Genomic DNA, 24,365 nt, shown 5'->3' with positions numbered 1-24,365 from the left:
TATTTTTGAACCCACTAGAAGTATATACCTTTTTTTAAATAAATCCCTTTTGCCACAATTTTGGACACCATCTATGTAGTGGGCTTGTCTCCGTTGGTTTTTACTATTTCAAAGCTTGGCTGATGATATTTAGTCAAGTGGGAGATATTATAACATGGCTTTGGAGTTAGAAAACCTGTGTGCAGATCCTGACTCTCTTACGTATTATTTTATTTTTAATCCCCACTGCACTGAGTTATTGTATGAAAAGAGATCATGTAGAAGTGCATTCAGCTCAGTGAGGGTAACATCGTGATGATCACTGCAGGCTCTTACTAGTCTCCCATTTCCCAGGTGAAACTGAATAACTTGACTTTGCATGTGCCCTAGGATGGATCCCATTTCAACCTGGGATACTGCTTCATTTTTTCCCCTGTCATCCTGAGGAAAATGTGAGAATTCCTCACTGCACCTGAAAAAAATGCAACAGTGAGTTCTCACTCTCCTTTACGAGATATGCGAATACGAGGCTGATGAAAAGCAAGACTTTCGTTCCTTCTGGAACAACTTGATCTGGTCGAGACGATGGTATTTCTAAGGGTGACATTTCTGTCCTTTTAGAGTGAGATAAACTGAAAATAGTCTCCTTTTTCATTGCGACATGGGCAAGGATCCCATACGCACACAATCAGGGACTAAGCAGAAAGAGTAAGGTAAAGGAAGCCTGGCATTATTTTTAAAATAACTGCTTCCCTGCCAGAGAGACTCTTCACATGGAACATGGTCTGGGGGTAATTTTTGGAGATTTTGATTCCTTTTCAGGGCGAGATTCTACAGTGGCCTCAGAACAATGTGACTAGCAAAGGTTTCCCAGAACCTTGCCAAACTAATTCTGGTATCAAGGTCTCATGCAGTTTTGTCATGGGAGATAATTATTTCTAGGTTCTCTTGGTTGATTTACCAAGTGGTTCCAGGGCTACTTGTTTTGAATTCATCTCCCTTTCTCCAGTTTGGAAAGACTTACAGGAGTTCCATCAGACCACTCCCAAGATCCAGCATTCAGTGGGTTTCTTTTATTAAATCCAATCCAGAACTGCCTTTCTTCTGTCCTATGAAGGGAAGAAACAAAAGCTTTGCATTTCCCATCAAATTCACAACTTATGTTAAAGGTTCTAAAATTATTTTAAAATATTTATGTGTGCCAGAAACAGCTGATGCTACTGGCAGGATTGATCAAGTCAACAAATATTTACTGAACATTTTTTATGTGCAAAACCCTGTGCTATGAAATAGCTGAACGTAGATTTAGCCTCACATCCCATTTCTCTTGGTTTGTGTGGTGTGCTCACTAGTGATGTGCAGTTGGAGACAGTCAGCCCATACTGAGAACATGGGTTTCTCATCAAGAATTGCAATGCCAAGACCTGGAAGTGGATTGTGTAGCGTGAAAGTCACGCTGTGCTGCGGATGGTACTTCCAATCAAGATGGCAGAATAGACAGTCCCCCGTGTCACCCTCTCTCACAATCAACCAATTTACAACTATTAAAAAGCAACGAATGCCAAGCTGGGGCTTCTGGAGCTGAGGGGAAGAGGAGGAGAGACCTACAGAGTTCATGAAGGTGGGAGAAGCCATGATGAGAGAAAGGACCGCTCCGACAATTTCAGGCCCCAGCCACTTCAAGGCTGGGCCTGGTGAGTGCACGGAGCAAGAGTTGGCAAAAGCCGCAGCTGCGCCCTTTGTATGAAGTTGCTTGGAGGCTGCAGGGAAGAAGGTGGCCTCTGGGCCAGCAAGACCACTAACAGGGTTCCCGTGGACCCACATAGGAGCAAGGAGTCACAGACAATGGAAAAAAGGAGCCACTCAGAGGCCGGTGAGTCATCGTAAGGGACCAGAGCATGCCCCGTCCCATGGTAAGTGTTTGGAGTGCAAGTGGTGGGGGAGACGGGCAATGGGGGGAACACTGGGGCACAGCATGGACAGCTGATCTGCCCTCCAATCAGCACAGAACCACTCAGTTGAGACTGGTCAGGAATATTGACCTGCAGGAGTGCAGTTTGCTGAAAAGACTCAGGCTCACACCAGAGTTTCCATACAACCCAGGTGTACTGGACCTCACAAGACCCAAAAGTGCTTACAAGGTCAACAATTTTTTTTTTTTCCCTTTTTGTCTTTTTTCGTGTCTGGCAACGGATTGCAACCCTCAGTGTCGTGCCCGTACCGGACCGGGACCGGCAACGGGATCGCAACCCTCGGTGCCGCGCCCGCACCTCGCTCAGCCAGTGAGCGGGAACCGGTCTGTATGTGGGATCCGAACCCTCGACAGGAGCGCCACCACGCTCCCAAGCGGACTGGGAGCGCACTGCACTGTAGCAGTGCACCACCGGGCCGGCCCATTTTTTTTTTTTTTTACAAGGTCAACAATTTTTTTTTTTCCCTTTTTGTCTTTTTTCGTGTCTGGCAACGGATTGCAACCCTCAGTGTCGTGCCCGTACCGGACCGGGACCGGCAACGGGATCGCAACCCTCGGTGCCGCGCAATTAAAACCTAAACTGCACAGAAAGCCTTCCCCAGGGAATCAGCAGCAAAACAGCAATTTAGCTCAACCACGGGGCTCAAGTGCTGGTTCGCACAGGAAGTTCCCCCATTTTAGAAGTAAGCAAAGGATAACAAATTAGTTCCAGTGCAGAGTTTCAGTGGTGGGAATAGCAAATAATCCAGCACAGAACTCTAAGAAAAAACAAAAAAGCCACAGATCAGAGACAAAGTTCTGATATTAACCAGTAAAGGTCTAACAAAAACTGGTAAAGATCTAACCACAGAACACCTATAAAACCTAGAAGGACTGAAAGTCCCCCAGGCTCCCAAGGTGGGGTGGAGGGACGGCCAAGGGCCTCAGCCATGCCCCCCTGATGTCCACATCCAGCCCAGCAAGGACCAACAGGCCACCACTGGGAGCATCCCAGTTCCCCTGAACTGGGGTGGGGAGGCTGAGGGCCTCAGCCATGCCCCCCCAAAGTCTGTGTCCAGCCCAGCCATGACCAAGCTGCCGCTGGAAGCCCCTGGGCTTCCCTGCTGGAATGAGGGGGGTGCCATGGGCCTTGACCACACCTTTGCTCCCTCTTTCTACTCCTCCCACCTATCCTCTCCCCCTTCCCTGCTCCCCCTACCCTGCAATTGCTCCACAACATCTTAGAATGTAAAAAAAATAAAAAAATAAAAAATAATGGCAATGCCTTTCAATCAGGACAAGAATACATGAAAGCAAGGTGGTAAGAAATTTTGGAACATCTCTTCCCTAGAGGACTTTTTACTACTTTACTATACTATTTATATTACTTTACTGTGCTTTGATTTGTTGCTCTTTTGACAAGCGTTCATGTGTATTTTCTGAAAGTTAATTACCATCATCCCCATTTAATGAAAGGTACACAGTAGGTTTTGAGTTTTTTTCAGATCCTAACATAAACAATTCTATAGCAGATCAGCCTGAGCCGTAGTAGATTGACTTCAGTAACCAACTTCACCGCTGGTTACACTTTGCAAAAAGCTCCACAGAAAATGATCTTCCCTCCTATTAGGCAGAGTACAAATACGTCAAACCACAGAGTACTCAATAAATCAAGCGATAAAGCCTAATTGTACCATGAACCATATCACTAAGATAATTTTCTGAGAGTAATTTTGAAGAATTAAAGATTTAAAAGATTCAGAAGTCATGACACATGCTTTATTTTCCTTAGTGCAGAGAAGCAAGCCTATTCTGAATCATTTATCCTCAGATATTTGATCTACTCTGCCTGAACGATACAAATTCAAGTCAAACGCAACTTAGAAAATCCGAGAGATCACTGGTGCCCGGTTGGTCACTGTCATGATGACACTTTACATTTAAGGCTGGGAGAAGGTGAGAGTGGTTGCCTTTAGATTAAGACAGGCACATTAATCTCCCTGGCATATGCTGGAAATCCACATCACTCTTCCTGTGTTGTGAACTTTGTATGTCCTTCCTCACTGAACTCAGAGTTCTATGTTTTTCCTGCTACATACTGGCTCCTAGAAGATGAATTGGAATTTATTTTCTCTCCTTCAATTTCCTAAAATTGTATAATTAAGAAAATGCACATATGTACATGTGTGTGTGTGGTTAATGAAATAGAAGTAGAAAAGCAGTGCCACAGGAAGGAGAGGAAGCACACGTGCTAACTATGAGACATGGTATGCTTGCTATAGGTAAGCATCAGATTTGACCGAACGCCCTGGTAGTCTGGACAAAAAATAAGACATATATTACATAGCTTTTGTGATTAGATGCTGAAGATCAATAATTTGATAGACACTTGGCACTAAATTTTACTAGAAATTTCAAGTATGAGAACCTATGTAAATAGAAACGATCCAGTGACCTTTGATCTTAAAGCAAACTGGGAAGCATTTTGCATGTGGCTGTGTCATATAGCGAACCTTGCTAAAATTTAAGGGCAGAATGTGCAAGGATGTTTTGCAAGGGGCTAAAGTAATGAAGCAGGGTATGATGTAGAACAATGGAGACTCTACCTATCCCTTGATCTGTGGCTCCACGGCTGGCTAATAATCCAACCAACCAGGAAGCTTCTTAAACTTTCCTTCAGCCTCAGAGAGTCTGATTCAGCAGCTTTGGTGAGAGACCAGAAAGCTCTGTGTTAAAAGGTGTCCTGCCCAGGTTGAAGATCAGCCTTGGTTCCAGATCCATAGCCCTCAGGTCAGCATTTCCTGTAAGGACTAGCAGTTCTGTGGGATAATAATATGTGTTCTCAAAAAGGGTTTTGTGGTGAAAGAAAGTGCTTCCTTCTAGAAGCCTTTATAATGGAAATGTACATGGCAAATCTCCAAGATTGTACACTGTTTTGCAGACATGAAATCCCCCCTTTTCCCCACAGAATATTCCATGAGACTCACATTGGGAGATATTGTCAAAAACTCCCAACTTAAAGGTCATTTCTGTAGATGTTAAAGATGAATAATTTGATAGACGTTATATATTAATTGCTTTATGGAAGTGTCCTACAAGGAAACTTATGGGGAAGGCCAGGATTTTCCTCAAAAAATAGTACCGTATTTTCTCTGGAACTCAGGCAAACGTTTTATTGAGACTCCAGATCTACATTTTACTAGAAAGTTGATCTTTGAAACCAGCCTTCAATAATGGAATGAACTATCTCCCAAGTAAGGAGCATTCTGACTCTGGAAGAAATTATGCACACAATAGATAATGTGGTGGAAGGAATTTCTGCATCGGAGGGGAGGTAGCACAAGATGTCTTAGATTTCTTTTTAAACTTAATTGAGTCTCTAACTCCATGGAATTCAAGATTCTATAAACTTGCAAGATGTGACAAAGATAAGTGAACACCTACTTTCTAAAGTGTAAAATTAGGGAGTTGGACTGGAATTTTTTTAAATCAGTGGAACACTTTTTTTCCCCCAAAAAACGTCTTACATGGACTCCTATTATATAAAAAATAATTTGCAGTGGAGCTGGTTGGAGCTGCTCTGGCGAATCAGCTGGGCAAGAAACCGGGAGCTCTGCCCACTTGTCCCTCCCACTCCTGGAGTTCCAGGACCCTCAGGATGTCCAGACAATACTTTGAACAACACTAGGGTAGGTAATTTCTGAGTTCAGCAACAAAGCTCTAAAATTCTGATTTGAGGCACACAGAAAAGACTTCAAATATCAAAACAATGGTCACTTTGTTCTTTGTTTTATGTTATGGAATGAGAACTTGGTGCAATATAAATATAAAGCCATATGTATATATATTTTTCTTTTACAATTAGTGGCTAGTTGGTTTTAGGCTTAAAGCAAACACTAGAATTTTAAACAACTATTTTGGTACTCACCCCTAAGAAGCCGTTACTGGGATGTGGAATATTCAACAGTAATTTTTCAAAATTAACAAGTATTTACCAATTAAATTTTGAATGTAAAAGCTTATTCACAAAATTCTCTTCCTCAATATGGGCAAAGCTTGCAAGATGAGCTCCAAATTCTTCACAAAACTCTTCAGCTTCTCTCCATGATCTTTTCATCAGGACTTTTTCACTGTGAAATACCTGAATAGTAAAAGAAAAAAAGTAACACTATCATGGATACGGTGAGGCTGTTTGATTCTGCTCAAGAAAATAACAGTAATATAACTGTCATTATTCTGAATTAAAAGCTTGACCTAGTGGGAGTAAATAATATTTATTGAGCCAGAATGTGCCTAGTCATCACAAGACTGTTGGCCCATTTTATCCTCACAACAAATTCAGGAGGAGGACATAATAAACTCACTTTTATAAATGAGCTCCTTAAAGGGCTTTCTTTCCCCTAAATCTTTTGTGACTGGCATATACTTGTCCCTCAATAAATGTCTGTCCAGAGATGAGGAAAGCCAGGCTAAGAGAAGTTAAGAATTTCAGGTCACTCGGCTACAAACTGGTTGAGCTAGGATTAGACCCAGGACTTTCTGCTTCCTAAGTCCACATTTCCATCCCACCAGATTGCCTTCTGACAAAATAGAACTACTGAATGATCATGAATCTGGCTAACCCACGAAATGAGAAGTTTTCTAGACCTGGGGTCTAGGGCAGGTATATTCTAGGGTCTTTGGGTCTTAGCTGAACTGGCAGGTGCAGTGGTTCAGCTGTTCTCTAAATTCTCTGCTGTATTTCACCTGTCCTCACAGTAGCAGGAAGAAGTCAGCTGAATAAAGTGTCTGCTTTTGGTTTTACTTAAGATTGGGGTGAGGGACTGAAGACCCAGCGCTCCTCATCCTGGGTCTCGGCAACCTCCTCATTTTTTACTGCCTAGCATTAAGCCTGATTCTCTGATGCCAGGCAGGTGCACCCTGCAGCCAGCCCTCCAATTTGCTGAGACCAGAATCAATAGCTTTCCAAATCCTGTGGAACACAGCACAACCTTTCCATCTTTTAAATTATGTGTCAAAACTCGCTTCCTCTGGGAACCTCTTCCCGAATCACTCTAAATCCTACTACCATGCCCATAAAACATGCCATGCATTTGTTGAGATAGTAGGGTGATATATAGTAGAAAAAGCACTGGACCAGGAGTCCCAAGACCAGGGATTTATTCCAACAGTCAATAAATAATTGTTATCTTGGGCAAATCACTTCATCTCACTGGCCTCAGTTTACTCATTTCTAAGGTATAACTTATTGCTCTGTAAGGTCACTTCTGGGCCTGTTACTCTAAGAGTTTAATGTAGGATTATACATATGTACAATTTAAATTAAGTGCATTCACAGGTGTTTTATGCCATCTATGAGCTGCAACAGCTCTGGACATAGAGTCTACACGTGCCAGCTGCTGGAGAACTTTCTCCCAAAATTTGGTGAATCTCTATTTGTAAAAGGAATGAAGACAAAACCATCAAACATAAAAATATCATATTTCAAAAAATGTATTTCTAAGATTGTAGGAACTGATTTAAATCTAGGATCTAAAACTGATTTGCAAATAGACATTTCTTCACAGGTTTTTACACACATGCACACACACATACATATCTATATGTATTTATCTATTTGATCTTCAGGTGTCTGGAAAGCTGCAAAAGCTATCCTCTGTAGCAGAAGTGTATTATTCCGTAACAAGGACTTTATTCACTGGCTTACAAGCAACATGGAATTGCACTATTTTAATACCCAGTGAGTTTCTGCCTCCTTCCCTTGGTACATGCTTGGCAATAAGAACAATATTGACTGGTGCCTTGATACTGTGGGAGAATAGGTCCCCAACTGACCTTTACATATCCAGCTCTTCCCTTCTCTTGCTTGCAATTCACAGCCGGAATTCACTGAGAATGCAATATTCTGAGATAAGGAGGAACTGTCCTTGACTCTCTAGAACAAGATGTCCTGCAACACTTTAGCCCAGTGACTCCAGTTGCGCCTGGGCTGTAAAACTCAGAGAGGGGTTCCTCAGTTTTTGGAGTTCCTCAGTTGTGGTGCAAAATGGGGCATGCGCAGACAATACTCTGTCTCCCTGGGCAGCTTTCCTGAGCCTTGGGGAACCGGCTTGCCATGAATCCTACGTTTCTCTTGCTTCTTGCTGCCTATCTGTGAATAATAAAGTTGCTTTGCCTGACTTTTGTGAGTGTCTGTCTCACTGGACTCATACTCTGGCAGCTGGGTTTGTGCAAAACCTCCTTCCAGAACTAGGAACCTTGGCAGAAACTGGTGTCTAGAGTCCTCCCCGACAACTGACAACCAGCTCATGGTGCTCCCCTCCCAGAGATTAACACCACTGTACGGTGTTTCTGCTTAACAGATATCAGTCTTTGTGAGGAAGCCCTCAGTGTCAGCAGAATATGCTAATTTTGACTTGAAAATTATTTGGAATATAACTGAAAGGATAGAGACAGGCAACAAATATTGATTAACCACTTGCTGTGTGCTAGGAACTTTTCTGGAAGAAAGGTGATGGAATAAAGGAATTTGTAATATATGGATCAAACTGAAATAATGTGGGTCCTGTTGAAAATGCCCATGTAATCTTGATATCACCTTGAAGCAACTGGCCAGACCAGGCTCTGACTCCCAGTCCAAATAGCAGGGGTGAAAGGGCCATCTCTCTTCATGCTCAGTTTTCTCCCGATTTTCGACTGGCTGCTTGCACAAAGACATTGCCTTAAAGTGTCTACAGTCCTTCACTTCCCAGCGACCAAGTGGGCTCTTTCCTCTCATGGCAACACAGCCACCACTGTAGCCTACAAGCAGAAAACAAACACTTTTAATACCAGAGGACAAAAATGTTTTGTGCTCAGAAGATAGCTCTGTAGAATGCTGACTAATTGACATCTTATAATGAAGCACCCAGACAAGAACAATTAAGATGGAAAAGAATGCTTTATTGGCATGATTATCTCATTTCTCTTCATCTCTGGAGAAAAGAATAGAAGATGGGAAAGTTAGAGAAAGGAGACTGTGAAGACTGAAATTTGGACATTGTCTGCTTTGAGCTCACATCACAAAAGATGAGAAACTAGCTGTTTCTAAATGGCTCCAACATCTCCCCCATAGCTCCACGCTGTGCTTTGAAATCTAGCTGTGAAAGATCCACAATGAAAAATGCATAGTGCTCATCCTCTGACAACTACATTCAACAGGGGAAAATACTTACACAAATAATGGATTCAAGGTAGACTGCAAGCTGCACAACAGAAAATCAAACTGTAAACCCTGGGAGAATGGAGAGAATGAGATAAATTCTCTAAATGATGTACAGCTCTGGGGGCAGGAACAGGGGCAGACATCAGGTGTCACAGTGATGATCAGATCCTCAAGAAACTCCCAGTCCTGTGTGTGTACACACTCATGCATCAAAGGGACCCGTAAAGGTGAAAACGGCCAGTTGTAAAAGAGAAAACACATAAAAGTAAGACTCATACAGAAGAAAAGGAAGTCAATAGAGAGTTGGTCCATATAAAGGCATCAGATCCTCCATTGGCCCAGAACACCTAGTTTGTGTTAAAGATGGAGGGTTGGGGGACAGGCAAGGGAAAGAGATTACAGTATGCAACCACCCCTGCATAAATGGGGCTTTGCAGGCCTGTTAATCATAATTTTGGAATGCAGCTCACAATCTAGTGGGGTCATGAACAATAGAGGAGATGCTGCATGCTCTGTGCAATGAAGTTGAAGTGTGGAGATCCACATGGAAGCCCAAAACTTAATATGTGGAGCCTCTCTAGTTGAAAGAGGAGGGAAACTCTTCCCTGATTTCCCTATCCTTCCTTTCCCAGTGGAATCTCTAGTTACTGAAGAGCACAGGTGGGAAACCCTGGGGAAAGAACTGACTTGGAGACTGAAGTCTGGGGTTCTAGTCCCAGCACAAATATTCAATAACTCGAAACTTGGGCAGGTTAATCAATCATAATAAGCCCTGTCTAAAATATGGGGATAATAATTCGTTTTCATCTCAAAGATTTTCATGAAGATCAAATGAAATAATGCATTGAATAGCATTCTGTAAGATCTGAGGGGTTAAAAACATCCCTGAGACGTTGCTTTATTCTCATTACAGCCATTTTCATTACAAAAACTGGGATTTTGTGGCATGAGTTCTGCCTGCGTGTTCAAAGAATTTTTAAAAAGTTTGAATCAGCAGGTTTAAAATACAATGTACTTTTTTGTTTGTCTTGCATTTTGTCTCACTCTCCCACTTCGGACAATGATTAAATAGCTTTGGTTTTAGATCCATATATGTTCAACTCATCTTCATTAGTGAAGAAGGAGATGCTTGTGAACCGCTATGGAAATAAAAAGAGCTGCAGAAGTGCTATTGGTATTCTAAAGTGGTTAACTTAATGGAACGTTTGACCCAAATTTTAGAGTCTCGGCCCCAAAGAAGCAGTAAAGTGGTGTAATAAAGGGAGGCTGAGCTAGGGGAGATATAAACCAAATTTATAAAGCTGATGTCGTGGGATGCTTGCAAAGCCAAATAGCAAAGGGAGGAGTGTGGGAAAGAGCAGAGGCAGTTTTTGTCCCAGAGAAATTATTCTTAAATGTGATACTCACTTCCCATTGGAGAAGAAAGACTATGGCCTTTTTTCTAAGTGCTGCATCTCACATTTCAGGTGATTCCTCTTACCTGTTTTACCCCCAGAGCCCCTTTACTCTCTTCCTCAAACAGAAATGGGAAAACTTCCTGTCACTAAGAAATTCTAAGTCAGTATTCTAGTCTCTTCCATTTGACAAAGCTATGTAACCATATAAAATGAACTGAGCTGGGAAAGCCTTCATTTTCTCTCTCTCTAGTCAAATACTTGAAAATAAACCAAACGATTTAACCTATTTCTGGTCTGAGGGCAGGAAGGAACCGTAGCTGGGCCTTCAGTGCCTCTAGACAGTTATTTTACTCGAGTCCGTCTAGTGTTTTCCTATCCCCTGCGACAGTCCTTTCCCAGCCTCACCTCTCAAGCCCTCTACATTCCCCGTCTTCCCACTCCCTCCTTCTCTCTTTCTCTACAGAGAAAAGAGCTCTTGGGGCAGGGAAGGTCACGAGCCGTCATGGAGTGCTGTGTATCTGGCAGGCACGGTGCTAGGCATTTTACATGGTCTTTTCCCTATTTAATTTTGAAAACTTTTTGTTTTTCTGGTGTTAGTGTCTGCATTTTGCAGATGGAAAAATTAAGGCCCAGAGTTTTAGTAATTTGCCAAAAGCCATATAGTGTGGGTTTGATCCAGAAGTTGAAATCAGATTCATTTGAGTCTACTGTGAAACAATATGAAGGTACAGAGTGGGTGGGCACTCAAAAAACAGTAGTTAAAGGAACAAATGAATGAGTTCCCCTAAAATGATGCTTCTTCTTTTCCATGGCGCTCTTTCCATTTCCCTAGTTGCATTTCTCTCCCTTGTGTGGCCACAGCTTTGCCTGAAGATCTACTATCACATTTCTACCTTGTATGACAGTTACTTATATAATTATGAAAAGATATGAAAATGTCCTAAGACTGAGTTTATCCTCTTTATGTGGTGGTTCATTTCGGAACCCTGATGATCCTTAAAATGGATCAGCCTATCTAGTCGTGTCTGCTGACTGGACAGGCTTCCTAAGGCAAGTTCAAGAAAACAAATCTGACTTGCTCTACTAGGATCCTATTTTCCTTGTTATTGGCAGGAAATTTCCACTGCCTTGGAACAATCAGAGTAAACATGCCCGGGAGTTATTCCACATGAGTAAAACATGCCTCTTCTGCAGTAGTATCTGGATCTAGAAACAAAACTTTTGTCACACAGCCTGAGTTATGGTGGCTACATAGAGTGATCTCAAGTGTTTTTTTTTCTATACAGATACCTATAAAGCTCTAATATAACTTGGAAAAGCTTTTTTGAATGTTTTAACAAGTATGGACTCATTTTCTTTCACCATAGAGCAGCCTCCATTTATACTGAACCTTTAATCTAAGTACAAAGTACATTTTAGTTTCTATGCATTAGCTTCTTCCTGAATGAGAAGCTAATTTAATCATCTTTCCCTTTAATCAGTGGCAATGGTTAGTATGGATCAAAACGGTTTTTCCTGTTTCACCTGAATATTTTACTTCTTTCAAAATACCTAGGTCCATAGAGTCCCTTTGTTGTTGTTATTTTTAATAAAAATAACAGAATTTCCTAGTATTTTGAGTATGGGGGAATTTTGGCATGAAAGAAAGGAAATACAGATAAAAGACAGGTTACGTAAAAACCTTGTAGTCCTTCATTCAAATTGAAAATATCAGTTTGAACTCAAAAAGTATTTCATCTTACACACACACACACACACACACACACACACACACACACACACACACACTTCTTATATCTGTCTACCGAAATGGTCTAGAAACAATAACAAGCCTGCAAACAATGAGCAACAGTATGCCTAGATTGTGATATTGAAATAATACCCCTTCTCATCAAAAAGAACCAGGGTTCCTGGATGAAATGCATGTTTCTAGGTCTGGGGCATAAATATACATCTGGTTATATCAGATTGCAAGGACACTATCAAAGACTACTGGTGTCATATCAGAAGGATTCAGCAGATAGTCCTTGAAGAGATTCCCATTGCAAAGATGGGGCAATCTGAGCATTAAAAAGGATACTTGCAATGGACTAAGACATATCAAATATATTTAAAAATCCTTACTTCATAGTCATGCTAAAAAACAAACTCTAATTGGTCACTGTTGGAGGATGCTGATGAAAAAATAATCATTTTGAAAACTAGTAAAGGGAAAAAATGAAACATTTATTCTGTCTTTCCTATAAAAACTGTACCATGGGGTAACCAAAAAATTGGTCAAGCGGAATTCTTTCTAGAAATATCCCAGCTATAAGTGAAGAAACCCCTAGTAAACCAATAAATCTAGGCATTGGTCATCAAAGGCGGCTTATATCACAAAAAGAGAGAAAATTGGACATTATGTACCCCCAGACAGAACAGACAACTACCAAAATAAATAAATAAATAAAATCTGAATTTGATCAGGCCTGTGATTCTAACTTTTTAAAAATAAAAATGTTGATTTTATGGAAAATAAAAAAGATAAGAGTAACACATTAAACAACACAATGGGAATAGAATCAACAAAGCCCAGACTGTAGGAAAATTTATAGGATGAACAACCCATTTGCATCAACAAGCAAATTTTAAGAAAAATAAAAGATGGGGGCCAGGCAGGAAACTTACACATTGAAACAGACTTTAGGAGACCTATCAACCAGTTGCAATATGTGAACCTTATTTGGATCTTGGTTCTAACAAGCTGTAAAATACATTGTATAATATTTATAGGTCATTTAGAAATTTCAGCATTAAGTGTTTATGATGTTATGAAATTACGGTTAATTAATTTTAGGTGTGATAATTGTGTTATGTTTTTTAAAAAGGAGTCTTTATTTTCTGGAAATAATACTGAAATGCTAATGCATGAAACTATATGATGTCTAGGATTTGCTATGAAAAAATATGAGAAGGGGTAGAGGTAGAGATGAAACAAGATTGGCCATGAATTGACAACTGCTGATGCTTGGTGATGGGTATATAGCGGTTCATTATACTATTTGATAAACATAATACAACTTTGAAAGAATGGCAGAACTCTGATTCCACCACAGATTGAATATTTTTGCTGGTATGATATAAGAACAGAGTCTTGCCCGAGTTTATAAAAAGCTGCAGGCTTCCTGTTCAGTGGTCAATTCACATAGTCAGTCTATACTGGATTAAGATTCTGACAAGGGGACCAAGCTAATGGATTCTTTTGTGACAGGTAGGAGAGAAAATGTGATTTAGGGTGGTGTTTCTGCAAGCTGCAATTTAAAAGAAAAAGAGAAACACAGGGGCTTTTATACTGCTATTTTCTTCAAAAAAGATTTAAAATTTCATCTTATTCAGAGACAATTTACTCAATGTCAATCAGCATAAGCAACCAAACTGAGCATCACGGCATTATTTTTGCTTTAGGTAAAAAAGAAAAAGAGTAGTGCCATTCAAACAAATTACAGCAGAAACTTATGAATGACAAGGAGCTCCGCTTCAATTCAGATTTTAGACATCCAAATATACCCCAAGGAAGTTAACATTAAAAACCAAGGATTTTGTCTACTCAAAATATATTAACTTATGTTTACAGGTATAGACATTCCTAACAAAATTCCAAAGCATAGAGAAATGATACCTGACCTTTTATTTTTTTTGCAGTATAGTGTGACATGGAATTTTACTACTCTCTGCATTTTAATAATATTCATAGATTTGTGGAACAGGAAGATTGTTCTATTGAGTGAATTGTGATGCTTCTTTTTTAGAGATATGGAAAGTCACCAGTTTCTATACAAATTTCCTAAGCTCATGCTTATCCACAAAAAAAAAAATCAAATTTATCTTAATTTCAGTTTGCATGCATCTTTAAATAGTACAATTTTTAAAAAAAAATAATAAACTACTTTTTTAGAGCAGTTTTAGGTTCACAGTAAAACTGAATGGAAAGTATAGAGAGTTCCTGTATATCCCCTGCCCCTTCCTCCTTTCTACAGACATCCCACGCCACAGTGGTACATTTGTTACAATTGACGATTGACGAACTACGCTGACACATCACAGCTACCCAAAGTCCCTCTCATCCCTTGCATCGTTCCTCTCACTCACTTCACTCGTGCAAAAGCAAATATATATGTATTTGAATACATTGTTGCTATTATTCTTTTGAACATGCTGTTGTGTTAGATAATTAAGAATAAGAAAAATAAGAGTTTTCATTTTACCATTACTTATTCATTCTCCTATACTCTTCCTTTCTCTATGTAGATCCAAGTTTCTGTATCATTTTCCTTCTCTCTAAAGAACTTCTAACATTTCTTGCAAGGCAGACCTACTGGAAACAAATTCCCTCAATTTTTGTTTATCTGGTAAAATCTTTATTTCTCTTTCACTTTTAAAAGATAATCTCACATAGTAATAACATAGAATTCTAGGTTGTTGAGTTTTTTTCTCTCAACACTTTAAGTATTTCACACCACTTTCTTCTTGCTTGCATTACTTCTGGGGAAAAGTCAGATGTAGTTCTTATCTTTACTAGGTAAGATGTTTTTCCCCTTCTGGATTCTTACAAGATTTTTTATCTTTTATTTTCTGAAGTTTGAATATGATATGCCTAGGTGTAGTTTTTTGAGCATTTATCCTGCTTGATGTTTTCTAAGCTTCCTGGATCTGTAGTTTGGTGCCTGACATTAATTTGGGGAAATTCTTAGTTATTATGGCATCAAATATTGCTTCTGTTCCTTTTTCTCTGTCTTCTCCTGCTGATGTTCCCATAACATATATTTACACTTTTTGTAGTTGTCCCACAGTTCTTGGATATTTTGTTCTGTTTGTTCCAGTCTTTTTTCTCCTTGTTTTTCAGTTTTAGACATTTCTATTGTTATATCCTCAAGCTCAGAGATTCTTTCTTCAGCTGTTTAGCCTACTAATGAATTCTTTTTTTTTTTTTCCTTTTTGTCTTTTTTTGTGTCCGGCAACGGATCGCAACCCTCAGTGTCGTGCCCACACCTTGCTCAACCAGTGAGCGGGAACCGGTCTGTATGTGGGATCCGAACCCTCGGCAGGAGCGCTGCCACGCTCCCAAGCGGCGCACTGTAGCAGTGCGCCACCGGGCCGGCCCGTAATGAATTCTTCATTCCTGTTAATAGTGTATTTGATCTGTAGTGTTTCTTCTTGATTTTTTCTTAGAGTCTCTATCTCTCTGCTTGTATCACCTATCTGTTCTTGCATGTAGTCTACTATTTCCATTAAAGCCCTTAGCATATTAATCATAGTTTTAAAAAATTACTTGCCTGATAATTCCAACATTCCTGCCATATCTGACTGGTTCTGATGCTCGTTCAGTCTCTTCAACCTGTGTTTCTGGCCTTTTATTTTGCCTTGTAATATTTTTGTTGAAAAGTGGACATGATGTAATATTTTTGTTGAAAGATGGACATTTTCCTGGGGAAAAGGAACCGCAGTAAAAAGGTCCTTAGTTGTGTAGTGGTAAGGTGTGGGAGCAGGAGAAGTGCGCTGCAGTTCTATGATTAGGTCTCAGTCTTTTGGTGAGCCTGTGTCCCTGGACTGTGAACTTCACGGGTGAGTTCTTCTCACTTGTTTTCCCCCTTTGGTGAGACAGGATGGCTAGAGAGAGCTGAAGTTGGGTATTTCCCTTCTCCCAGATAGGATAGGCTCTGATAAAACTCCAGTAGTAGCCTCTGGTAAAACAGTTTCTCCTGAGGTAAGGCCTCGTTGAGAACAGAATGCTCTGTGATGGAGTTTGGATGTATTGTCCTCCCAGAACTCATGTGGAAATCTGATCCCCAATGTGGCAGTGCTGGAAGCTGTTTGAGTCATGGGGGTGGATCCCTCATGAATGGATTAATGCTCTCCCTGGGGAGTGGGGGTAGTGAGTGAGTTCTCGCTCTATTAGTTCCTGCGAGAGCTGGTTGTTAACCCTTCTCTCTCTCTCTCTGTCTCTTTTTCTTCCTCTCGCCATGTGATCTTGCACCTACTGGCTGCCTGCCGCTTTCTGCCATGAGTAGAAGCAGCCCGAGGCCTGCACCAGATGCAGCTGTCCCAGAATCTTAACCCAAATAAACCTGTTTTTCATAAATTACTCAGTCTCAGGTATTCTGTTATAGTAACACAAAATGGACTATACTTTTTAGTCCGTTTAGAACTGTGGGACAACTACAAAAGGTGTAAATATATGTTATGGGAATATCAGCAGGAGAAGACAGAGAAAAAGGAACAGAAGCAATATTTGATGCAATAATAACTAATAATTTCCCCAAATTAATGTCAGGCACCAAACTACAGATCCAGGAAGCTTAGAGAACACCAACACTCTGCTATATTTTTAAATGGTTCCTTTTTCCCTCCCTCTGCTGGCAGCATTAGGGGAATTTTCTCTGGAAGCATTAGGGGAATTTTCTCTAATGTTTATTCACTGTGAGAACTTGACAGAACACCTGAAGATAGCTCTATCACACAAAAGTGTAATATACAAAAGTGTAAGAGACCCCTGTGACTGGGTCCCACTAGAGTTTTTAACTCTCAGAGTTGTCTACACTGAACCTCCAGCAATTTCATCAATACAGTTCAGGCTTTCCTGCGCCAGCACTGGTTCCTGTGGAGGTTTCTGCTTATGGGCTTCTGTTCCAGTAAGTTGTGATTCTCTGTATCCTCCTGTCTCTCCAATTTTGGGGGTAGTGGTTTGCTCTGTGGCCTCATTTCTCTGATGAATCTGAGTAGAGTTGCTGATTTTTCAATTTGTTTAGATTTTTACTTGTTGTTACGATGGGATGGCAGCTTCTAAGCTTCTTACATGCTGGACTGGGAACTGGAAATATTCAAAAGTACAAGTTTTCAAACCATATATTCGACAGAGAATGGAAACTGACTTTTTTGGATCTCTTTTTCTTTCTTTTAACTTCAGGAGGTCTACAGAAATTTTTTACAAAACATTTAAAGCTGTCTCATAAGTGCTGAGGAAAAGGAAGAGTACAGGCAACAATCAGGTCCTCCTGCAGAGCCCTGTGATTTTCCAGGGTGCTCACATTGGTGGCTGGCCCAACACAGAGTAGGTCCTGGATCTTAGAATGTATGGGTTAGAAATCCTAATATGCACAGTGTTATTCTCTGTAGCTTTAGGCAAAATCCTACGAACTCTTTCTCTGCAATAAGAAAGGCTAATATTTATCGATTACTTACAATGCAGCAGGAGCTATGTAATATTTCATGTAATCCTCATGATAATTCTGTGATGTAGATAGTATTACTGTCCTTTTCTTAAAGAAGAGGAAACTGAAATATGGAGAGATTAAGTAACTTCCCCAAGATCATACAGCTGGCATTTGAACTTGAGTTCGATTTGACAGTGGGTACTCTATGCATGTGCCATCCTGCAATGTAATCTCTTAAATCTATGAGTATCATCCTACCTAACACCCCCAATGAAGAACAGTTCTGATTCTGTTTTCCTGACCCCAAACCTTCAATGACTGCCAATATCTAAAGAATAAGTGAAAACTCTCTAGCTTATAATATTAAACTGTGGTTTCAATATACTTCTCTGGCCTTATCTTTATAACTTCTTTTCACGTATCCTATGCTATAGTTGCACAGAGCTACTAAAATTTCTCAAAGCTGCTCAGTGTTTCCTTTGCTTCCAATGTTTGCTCAAACTGAGAAAATTCTTTTTACTTCTCTAGCTATTAAATTCTACCATACAAAGGATTCATATTATCTTTTTAATTCCTTTTTTCCTAGATTATAGCAACTTGAAGGTATGTTCTTTAGGTAATTTGTTTTTTATGTCCTTTGTCATACAAATGTTTCATAAGTTTGTTGAATAAATGGCTTTAATTATGTGATGGAATTATAGACAGGTAGGATTAAAAATAAAAACACAGAAGGGGACATCTCAAAGACTAAGCAGCAGTCTGAACACGTGTCTATCTCTTTTCTATCCTAAAATTCCATGTATTGAAATAAAAGATGCTCTAAGAAATAATCAGATTAGGTACCCAAAAAAGACCCTACTGATTGAACCAACTGAAATCCTGGATAAAATATTTTGAAAACATCTTTATAAATATATGGCTGAGCTGGCATAAAATGAGGGAATTTTTAGAGTTTGTTATACTTAGTATTGGCAAAAATGTGGGAAAATTGGCACGCTCATATTTTGTTAGATAAGGATGTAAACCAATAATGCCTTAATGGCATTTTTGCTTTTAGGCCATTGTGCTCATACTTATGCATAAGACATCTACATAAAGATATTTGTTACAACACTGTTGTAGCAGAAAAGAAAATGAGTTTAACCCAATGTCCATCAGTAGGATCCTGGCAAAGCAAATTATGCATTATACAAACTATGGAATTCTATGTAGCTGCTTAAAATGTTCACTAATAAATATTGATGTGGAATGTTCTCCAAGACAGATTGTTAAGTGAAAAAAACCCAGAAATATGCAATCTTAATCCCATTTAAAAATTACATATGCATGTATGTCTGTAAATGCATAGTCAAACACCAGCAGGGTCACACCAAATACTTAACAGCGGTTATTTCTGAGAAGGTACATGAGTTGATGGTGGGGAGGTGAAGGGAAGAATGGAGGACTTCCATATTTTTCTTACTGCACTTCTCAATACTTAGGGCATCTGTATAATTTATCATCCAAACCAAGAAAATTTAGAGTAATAATAGATGCTATTAATTGCTGTCGGTCAATAGATATAAATTGGAATTGTTCTGGGCAAATAGTCACCTTGATATATTCATGGCTTAATTGTTAAATTTTAAAAACCGGTGACATTTTGCCAACCATTGTCTAGAGTTAGAATAAGCAAACCACCTTAGACTGCACTATAATAATTATGAGAAAAAAGACTTGTGTGGCCTCTTTTATATTTTAGCATGAGGCCACTAGATACCCCTCCCCTGTGGCTTAGCAAACACTACTTTCTTTACCTTAGTATACAGAGCTCTTAGGATGAGATAGACTAATTTGTACAAAAAGCCCAGGACCTTGAGAGGGAAGAGCCTGAGGCCCCTAACTCATTTCAGGTAACCTAATGTCTGTTGTCTAATGGTGTAGCCCTGATCAAGATCCACGGGCAAGGAAGGGACCAAGCATCCAAACAGGAACTCACCTGAGACAAAGGGTGGTTGGATCTAGGTTGTTACTTAAGCTTCATATAAGAGCCTTCATATAAAGCTTGTTCAACAGAGACTGACTCTAGGGTAGAGCCAGGTAGACTGGCTCCAGCCATCAGCTTCTCTAGAACTGGCCAACCTGGCACAGTTTCATGCTTTGGAATCCAGAGCTGAGACATGAGGATGAACTCATAGAGCTGTTAGCTCCGGAATCCTGGCTAAGGTAGCACAGGAGTCCACAGAAGAGGTAGACCAACAAGAACGTTACCTCAGTAATGGCCACCCTTCCACAGTGAAGCCATATGGCAGTGACTGCGAACTGAATAGATGTGCCCACACGTGCTCATTCACTGGACTTTAAAGCACAATGGACTATTCTGGACTGAGTAAACCCCTGAGATCCTTAGACAATGAGTAGGAATGGGGGGAAAGACCTTAGGAGAGAGAAACTGGACTTCCTGCTAATAAAGGCAAGAATGGCCTTGAGTAATGAATTTATACCTAAAACTGTCAATGACTCATATGGATTACACTTTCAAAAATGACCAGCCGTATGTCACACCCTGCAAACCTGGGGTGATCATTTTAGTTAACTTAGGCATTAAAAAAACATTAAGGTTCTGGTACTAGCCAGCCACCGAAAACAAAAGCAGAAAAACCTAAGTAAACAAGAAAAGAAATCACTAAGGAAGAATCAAAGGAGGCAGACCAAGGGGTGGGAGGAATTTGGGGCAAAGAAAACAGAAGTAGGAGGTGAGGGGGAGTTGGTGTTTTGGGGTTTGCTACTCACGAGGCTGATGTGCGTTCCAGTGTGTGTACTGCACTGGCTCTGATTTCTGCCCTGCTGTCTTCCAAGTATATTCTCCTGTAGCATTTTGGTCTTGAAGAGCTATCCAAAAATAACTGTCCTTCGTTTCTACCACACTACTGATCAAACTGGTAATAAAAGCCTGTTCAAACCTTAAAGAGGGAAAAAGGAAATGGTTATATTAAATTTCTGGGCAATAAAAAATGCCATTAAAACATAGTGAAGTGCACTAAATAGCACCAGAGCAAGCATTTCTCATTAATTCTTTAGAACATGGAGCAGAAAAATACCCGAAGACCCTGAACATTACTAATAAATGCCAAATATCAATGCAATTCCCAGAAATGCATGAGTGAGGAAAATGTGACTCTTACAGACAGGGCTTAATTCTTTCAAGGAATAGAGTGCAGCTCCAATTTCGGAGTGTAGGTGGTAAAGTCCACACAGCTTCAGTACATCTCCTGAAGTAAGAAGTGGCCTATTTTATAATTAGGTCACATACCACTTACCACACTATATGTGCATGGGATGGGGATTGGCAGGAGGGAGGAGGAAGGAAATTACATTTTTCTGAATGAGCATTTACCAATATAGAGTTCACACGCACGCCCCCACCACACTTCGCTGGTGAGAAAGGAACAAGGTTGGCAGGAACAGTTTTGTGTCTCCCAAATCAGTTTATTCACAGGCACATGGAGTCCTTGGCGTATTCAAATGTGCTCAAATGTGCATTTTCACTGAAGATAAATTTAAACCCTAGGAACTAATCCAAGGCAGTATGCCCACTAGTATTATTCGCAAGCAGCTGAATGAATTAGAGTTCAATGATTGGCAGCAAGGCTCTCTTCCCAGCATGAATGCATCAAAAGTAGAATGTAGAAAGCTTATATATATGCTTCTACATGCGCACCTAATAAGAGAAATGTGAGTATTATAATTTAAGTAGCCTTGAACTTTTAGGCTAAGTTTGAAACTATCTTGGGAAATCTATTTTCAATATATATAAAGTTAGAACAAACATTTCGAACAGTGGTCACTTCTGGCCAGACCTGCTGAATGAATGGGAAAAGAAAGGCCTGATGCAATTTCCCAGGAAACCTAAAGAGAAAGCACATTAGACTTTTTTTTTTTAATCCAATTTTTTTTTTTCCTTTTTGTCTTTTTTCGTGTCCGGCAACGGATCACAACCCTCAGTGTCGTGCCCGCACCGGACTGGGACCGGCAAGGGATCGCAACCCTGGGCGTTGCTCCCACACCTCGCTCAGCCAGTGAGTGGGAACCGGTCTGTATGTGGGATCTGAACCCTCGGCGGGAGCGCCACCGCGCTCCCAAGTGGCGCACTGTAGCAGTGCGCCACCGGGCAGCCTAATCCAATTTTTTTTTACTATCATGCTTTCTTAACTTGCTATGGCAAACAAGAGCAATGGGGTCATTTAAGAATAGAGAAGTCTCAAAGGAAATGGGAGGAAAAGAGAAAAGAACAAAAAGAAGTAAAAATTTTTAAGTGTCTTAAGGACATCACTAGCAACATTTAGTGACCTTAGGCATCTCATTGTTGCAGAGCATATGGATTTTAGTCATGCTTTAGCAAATATTTTCTGATACTCTATTAATAATCTAAAAAGCACACATTTGAAACTAGAAAAGTTCTTTTTTAACCAGATCACACTGGCAGCACTTTATGTTACTGTGGTTTAAAAGGAAGGTATAGAAGACAAAATATTGCCCAGATGCTATTGTAATTTTCCTTACACTTTCATTTGTTCCTGCTCTCATGACACATGATGTGCTTTTTTTGATCCCCTCTGAGGAAGACTAGCACCATTATTATCCCCACCTGGTGCCTGAAATTGCTGTGTGAGAGGCCAGCAAAGCACTGCACCACAGATGCTGTTGGTTCCCTACGCCGGTTCCACACCCAGGGGGCGTGGCTGGTTCTTCCATTACCTTCTACTATGGCATGTAACCAAACAATGCAGAGAAATGACGTTTTCTCTGAACTTGACCTTGGGTATCATTATTCATGACAACATTTTGCTTTTGTCCCCTGTTGGCTGTAGATTTATTTAATCCACTCTGAGTTGCTATTTTATCTCCATTTATCATTATTTAAAACAACAGAAACCTGCTTTTTCAACCGGCAAGTATACCTTTTAAGTAGCTGCATGTAATGTTCACACATAAAATCTTAAACCTTCAAATCAAAACGGGACTTTAGTTTTCTTGGCCTATTTTAGAAGACAGTACTGTTTGTAAAGAAATTCAGCAATATGCCTTTCTTCTAAATCATTAAGTCTGGATAACAGTGTATAATCTCGTGAGTGTCTGTTTCCGACAAGTAAAGAAACAAGAGGGCATTTTATATTCTTTACCACTCACTATTTGGTTTTAAACACTAAAAGGATTATGAAAACTCTGGCTTACAGTAGTAGAGCAGATGATCTTTCAAAGTCTTTTCTGGCTCTGTGTTTTAGAATTATTTATAAGAGAATACTCCTGAGTTCTATAATATCTGACATTTTGCCTGGTTTCACTAAGGCTGCTTAATCCAAATGTTGTTATAATATAAGGAACCAAAAATAACCATATGTACATATTTTTTATGTTATTATTTGAACCAGAATACCATGTTATCTTTAAGGAGTTTAGTAAAGTAAAACTTGTTATTCTTTAAAAAAAAAACAACATATTTTGCTCTGTGTACCTACTTACAAAATCAAACTTTATAGGGAAATAATTCTTGGAATCAAAAAGAAATTAACTTTTCCAATCAACTCCTTAAAAAAGTTAAGAAATCAAGAGTGTGTTCTCAATGTAAATAAGAAAAATACATCTTGAACTTTCACCAGTTTGACCAAAAGTTTTGCTCATTGTGCTAAACATTATATTTTAACTTTACAAATGCAATTTGTAGATAGCACTACATAGTTTTAGCACTGAAAAATTTTTTTCATTTTGGATTAAACATTTTGCATTTCAAAAAATGTGCACTTTAAAAGGAAGTATTTTATACTTAATTGCTAATTGTCAGTTTAGCCAGTGATATATGCAATTAAAAAAAAGATGTTTCTTATCTGTGAACACCACAGTACTTAGAAACAACAGTGCTATAATGATTGTGTTTGAATTACCTAAAACAAGGGATTGAAAAAAGTAATGCATTGGAAGTACCTTCACTAGAGAGCTATTTCAATTAAAAAAAAAAAAAAGTGTAAAATTAGTTCCGGCCCAGGCACACCACCAGCACCTTGGGGCCTGCCTGGGAACCAGAGGCTTGGATCTGGGGACCGGACCCCATTCCCACTTCCAGGCAAACTGTGCCAGTGCCTCAGGGCCTGTACAGGGAACTGAGGCATGGAGAAAGGGACTCGACCCCCCTCCCACAACCAGGCACACCATGCCAGCACCTTGGGGCCCACCTGGAGACCCAAGGCATGGAGAAGGGGACCCGACCCCCCTCCCACAGCCAGGCACACCAAGCCAGTGCCTTGGGTCCTGCCCAGTGACCCAAGGCATGGGGCTGAGAACCAGACCCTCCTCCTACAACCAGGCACACAGAGCCGGTGCCTTGGGATCCACCCAGGGATCCGGGGTATGGAGTTGGGGAACGGACCTCTTTCCCCCACCAGGCACACCATGCCAGCACCTCAGAGCCCACCCAGGGGCCCAGGGCATGGAGAAGGGGACCGGAACTCTCTCCCCAAACCAGGCACATAGCGCCAGTGCCTTAGGGCCTGCCCAGGGACCAGAGGCATGGAGAAGGGGACCAAACACACCACACAACCAGGCATACTGCAAGTGCCAAGGAGCATACCACAAAAAGCACTTCCACGTGGGTGGCCCACCACAGCCAC

At 40.3% G+C, this 24,365-nt stretch overlaps 1 protein-coding gene across 1 annotated transcript in view; it reads right to left on the bottom strand.

Moving 5' to 3' along the window:
- The window catches only part of PLA2R1 (phospholipase A2 receptor 1, 180kDa), a 150,187-nt gene that overhangs the window by 33,133 nt on the left and 92,689 nt on the right, over nucleotides 1-24,365 (bottom strand). Inside the window, exons 12-15 of the mRNA XM_008563962.1 lie at nucleotides 20,494-20,663; nucleotides 8,529-8,731; nucleotides 5,926-6,071; nucleotides 1,004-1,088 (exon numbers count right to left, since the gene is read on the bottom strand). Of these exons, the coding sequence (XP_008562184.1) occupies nucleotides 1,004-1,088; nucleotides 5,926-6,071; nucleotides 8,529-8,731; nucleotides 20,494-20,663 (604 nt within the window). The remainder of the gene's footprint in view (nucleotides 1-1,003; nucleotides 1,089-5,925; nucleotides 6,072-8,528; nucleotides 8,732-20,493; nucleotides 20,664-24,365) is intronic.

The sequence above is a fragment of the Galeopterus variegatus genome, unplaced genomic scaffold (assembly GCF_000696425.1).
Source record: "Galeopterus variegatus unplaced genomic scaffold, G_variegatus-3.0.2 Scaffold178, whole genome shotgun sequence".
Classification (NCBI taxonomy): Eukaryota; Metazoa; Chordata; class Mammalia; order Dermoptera; family Cynocephalidae; genus Galeopterus; species Galeopterus variegatus.
The sequence above is the reverse complement of the archived record's forward strand: the minus strand, read 5'-3'. Positions and strand labels throughout refer to the sequence as shown.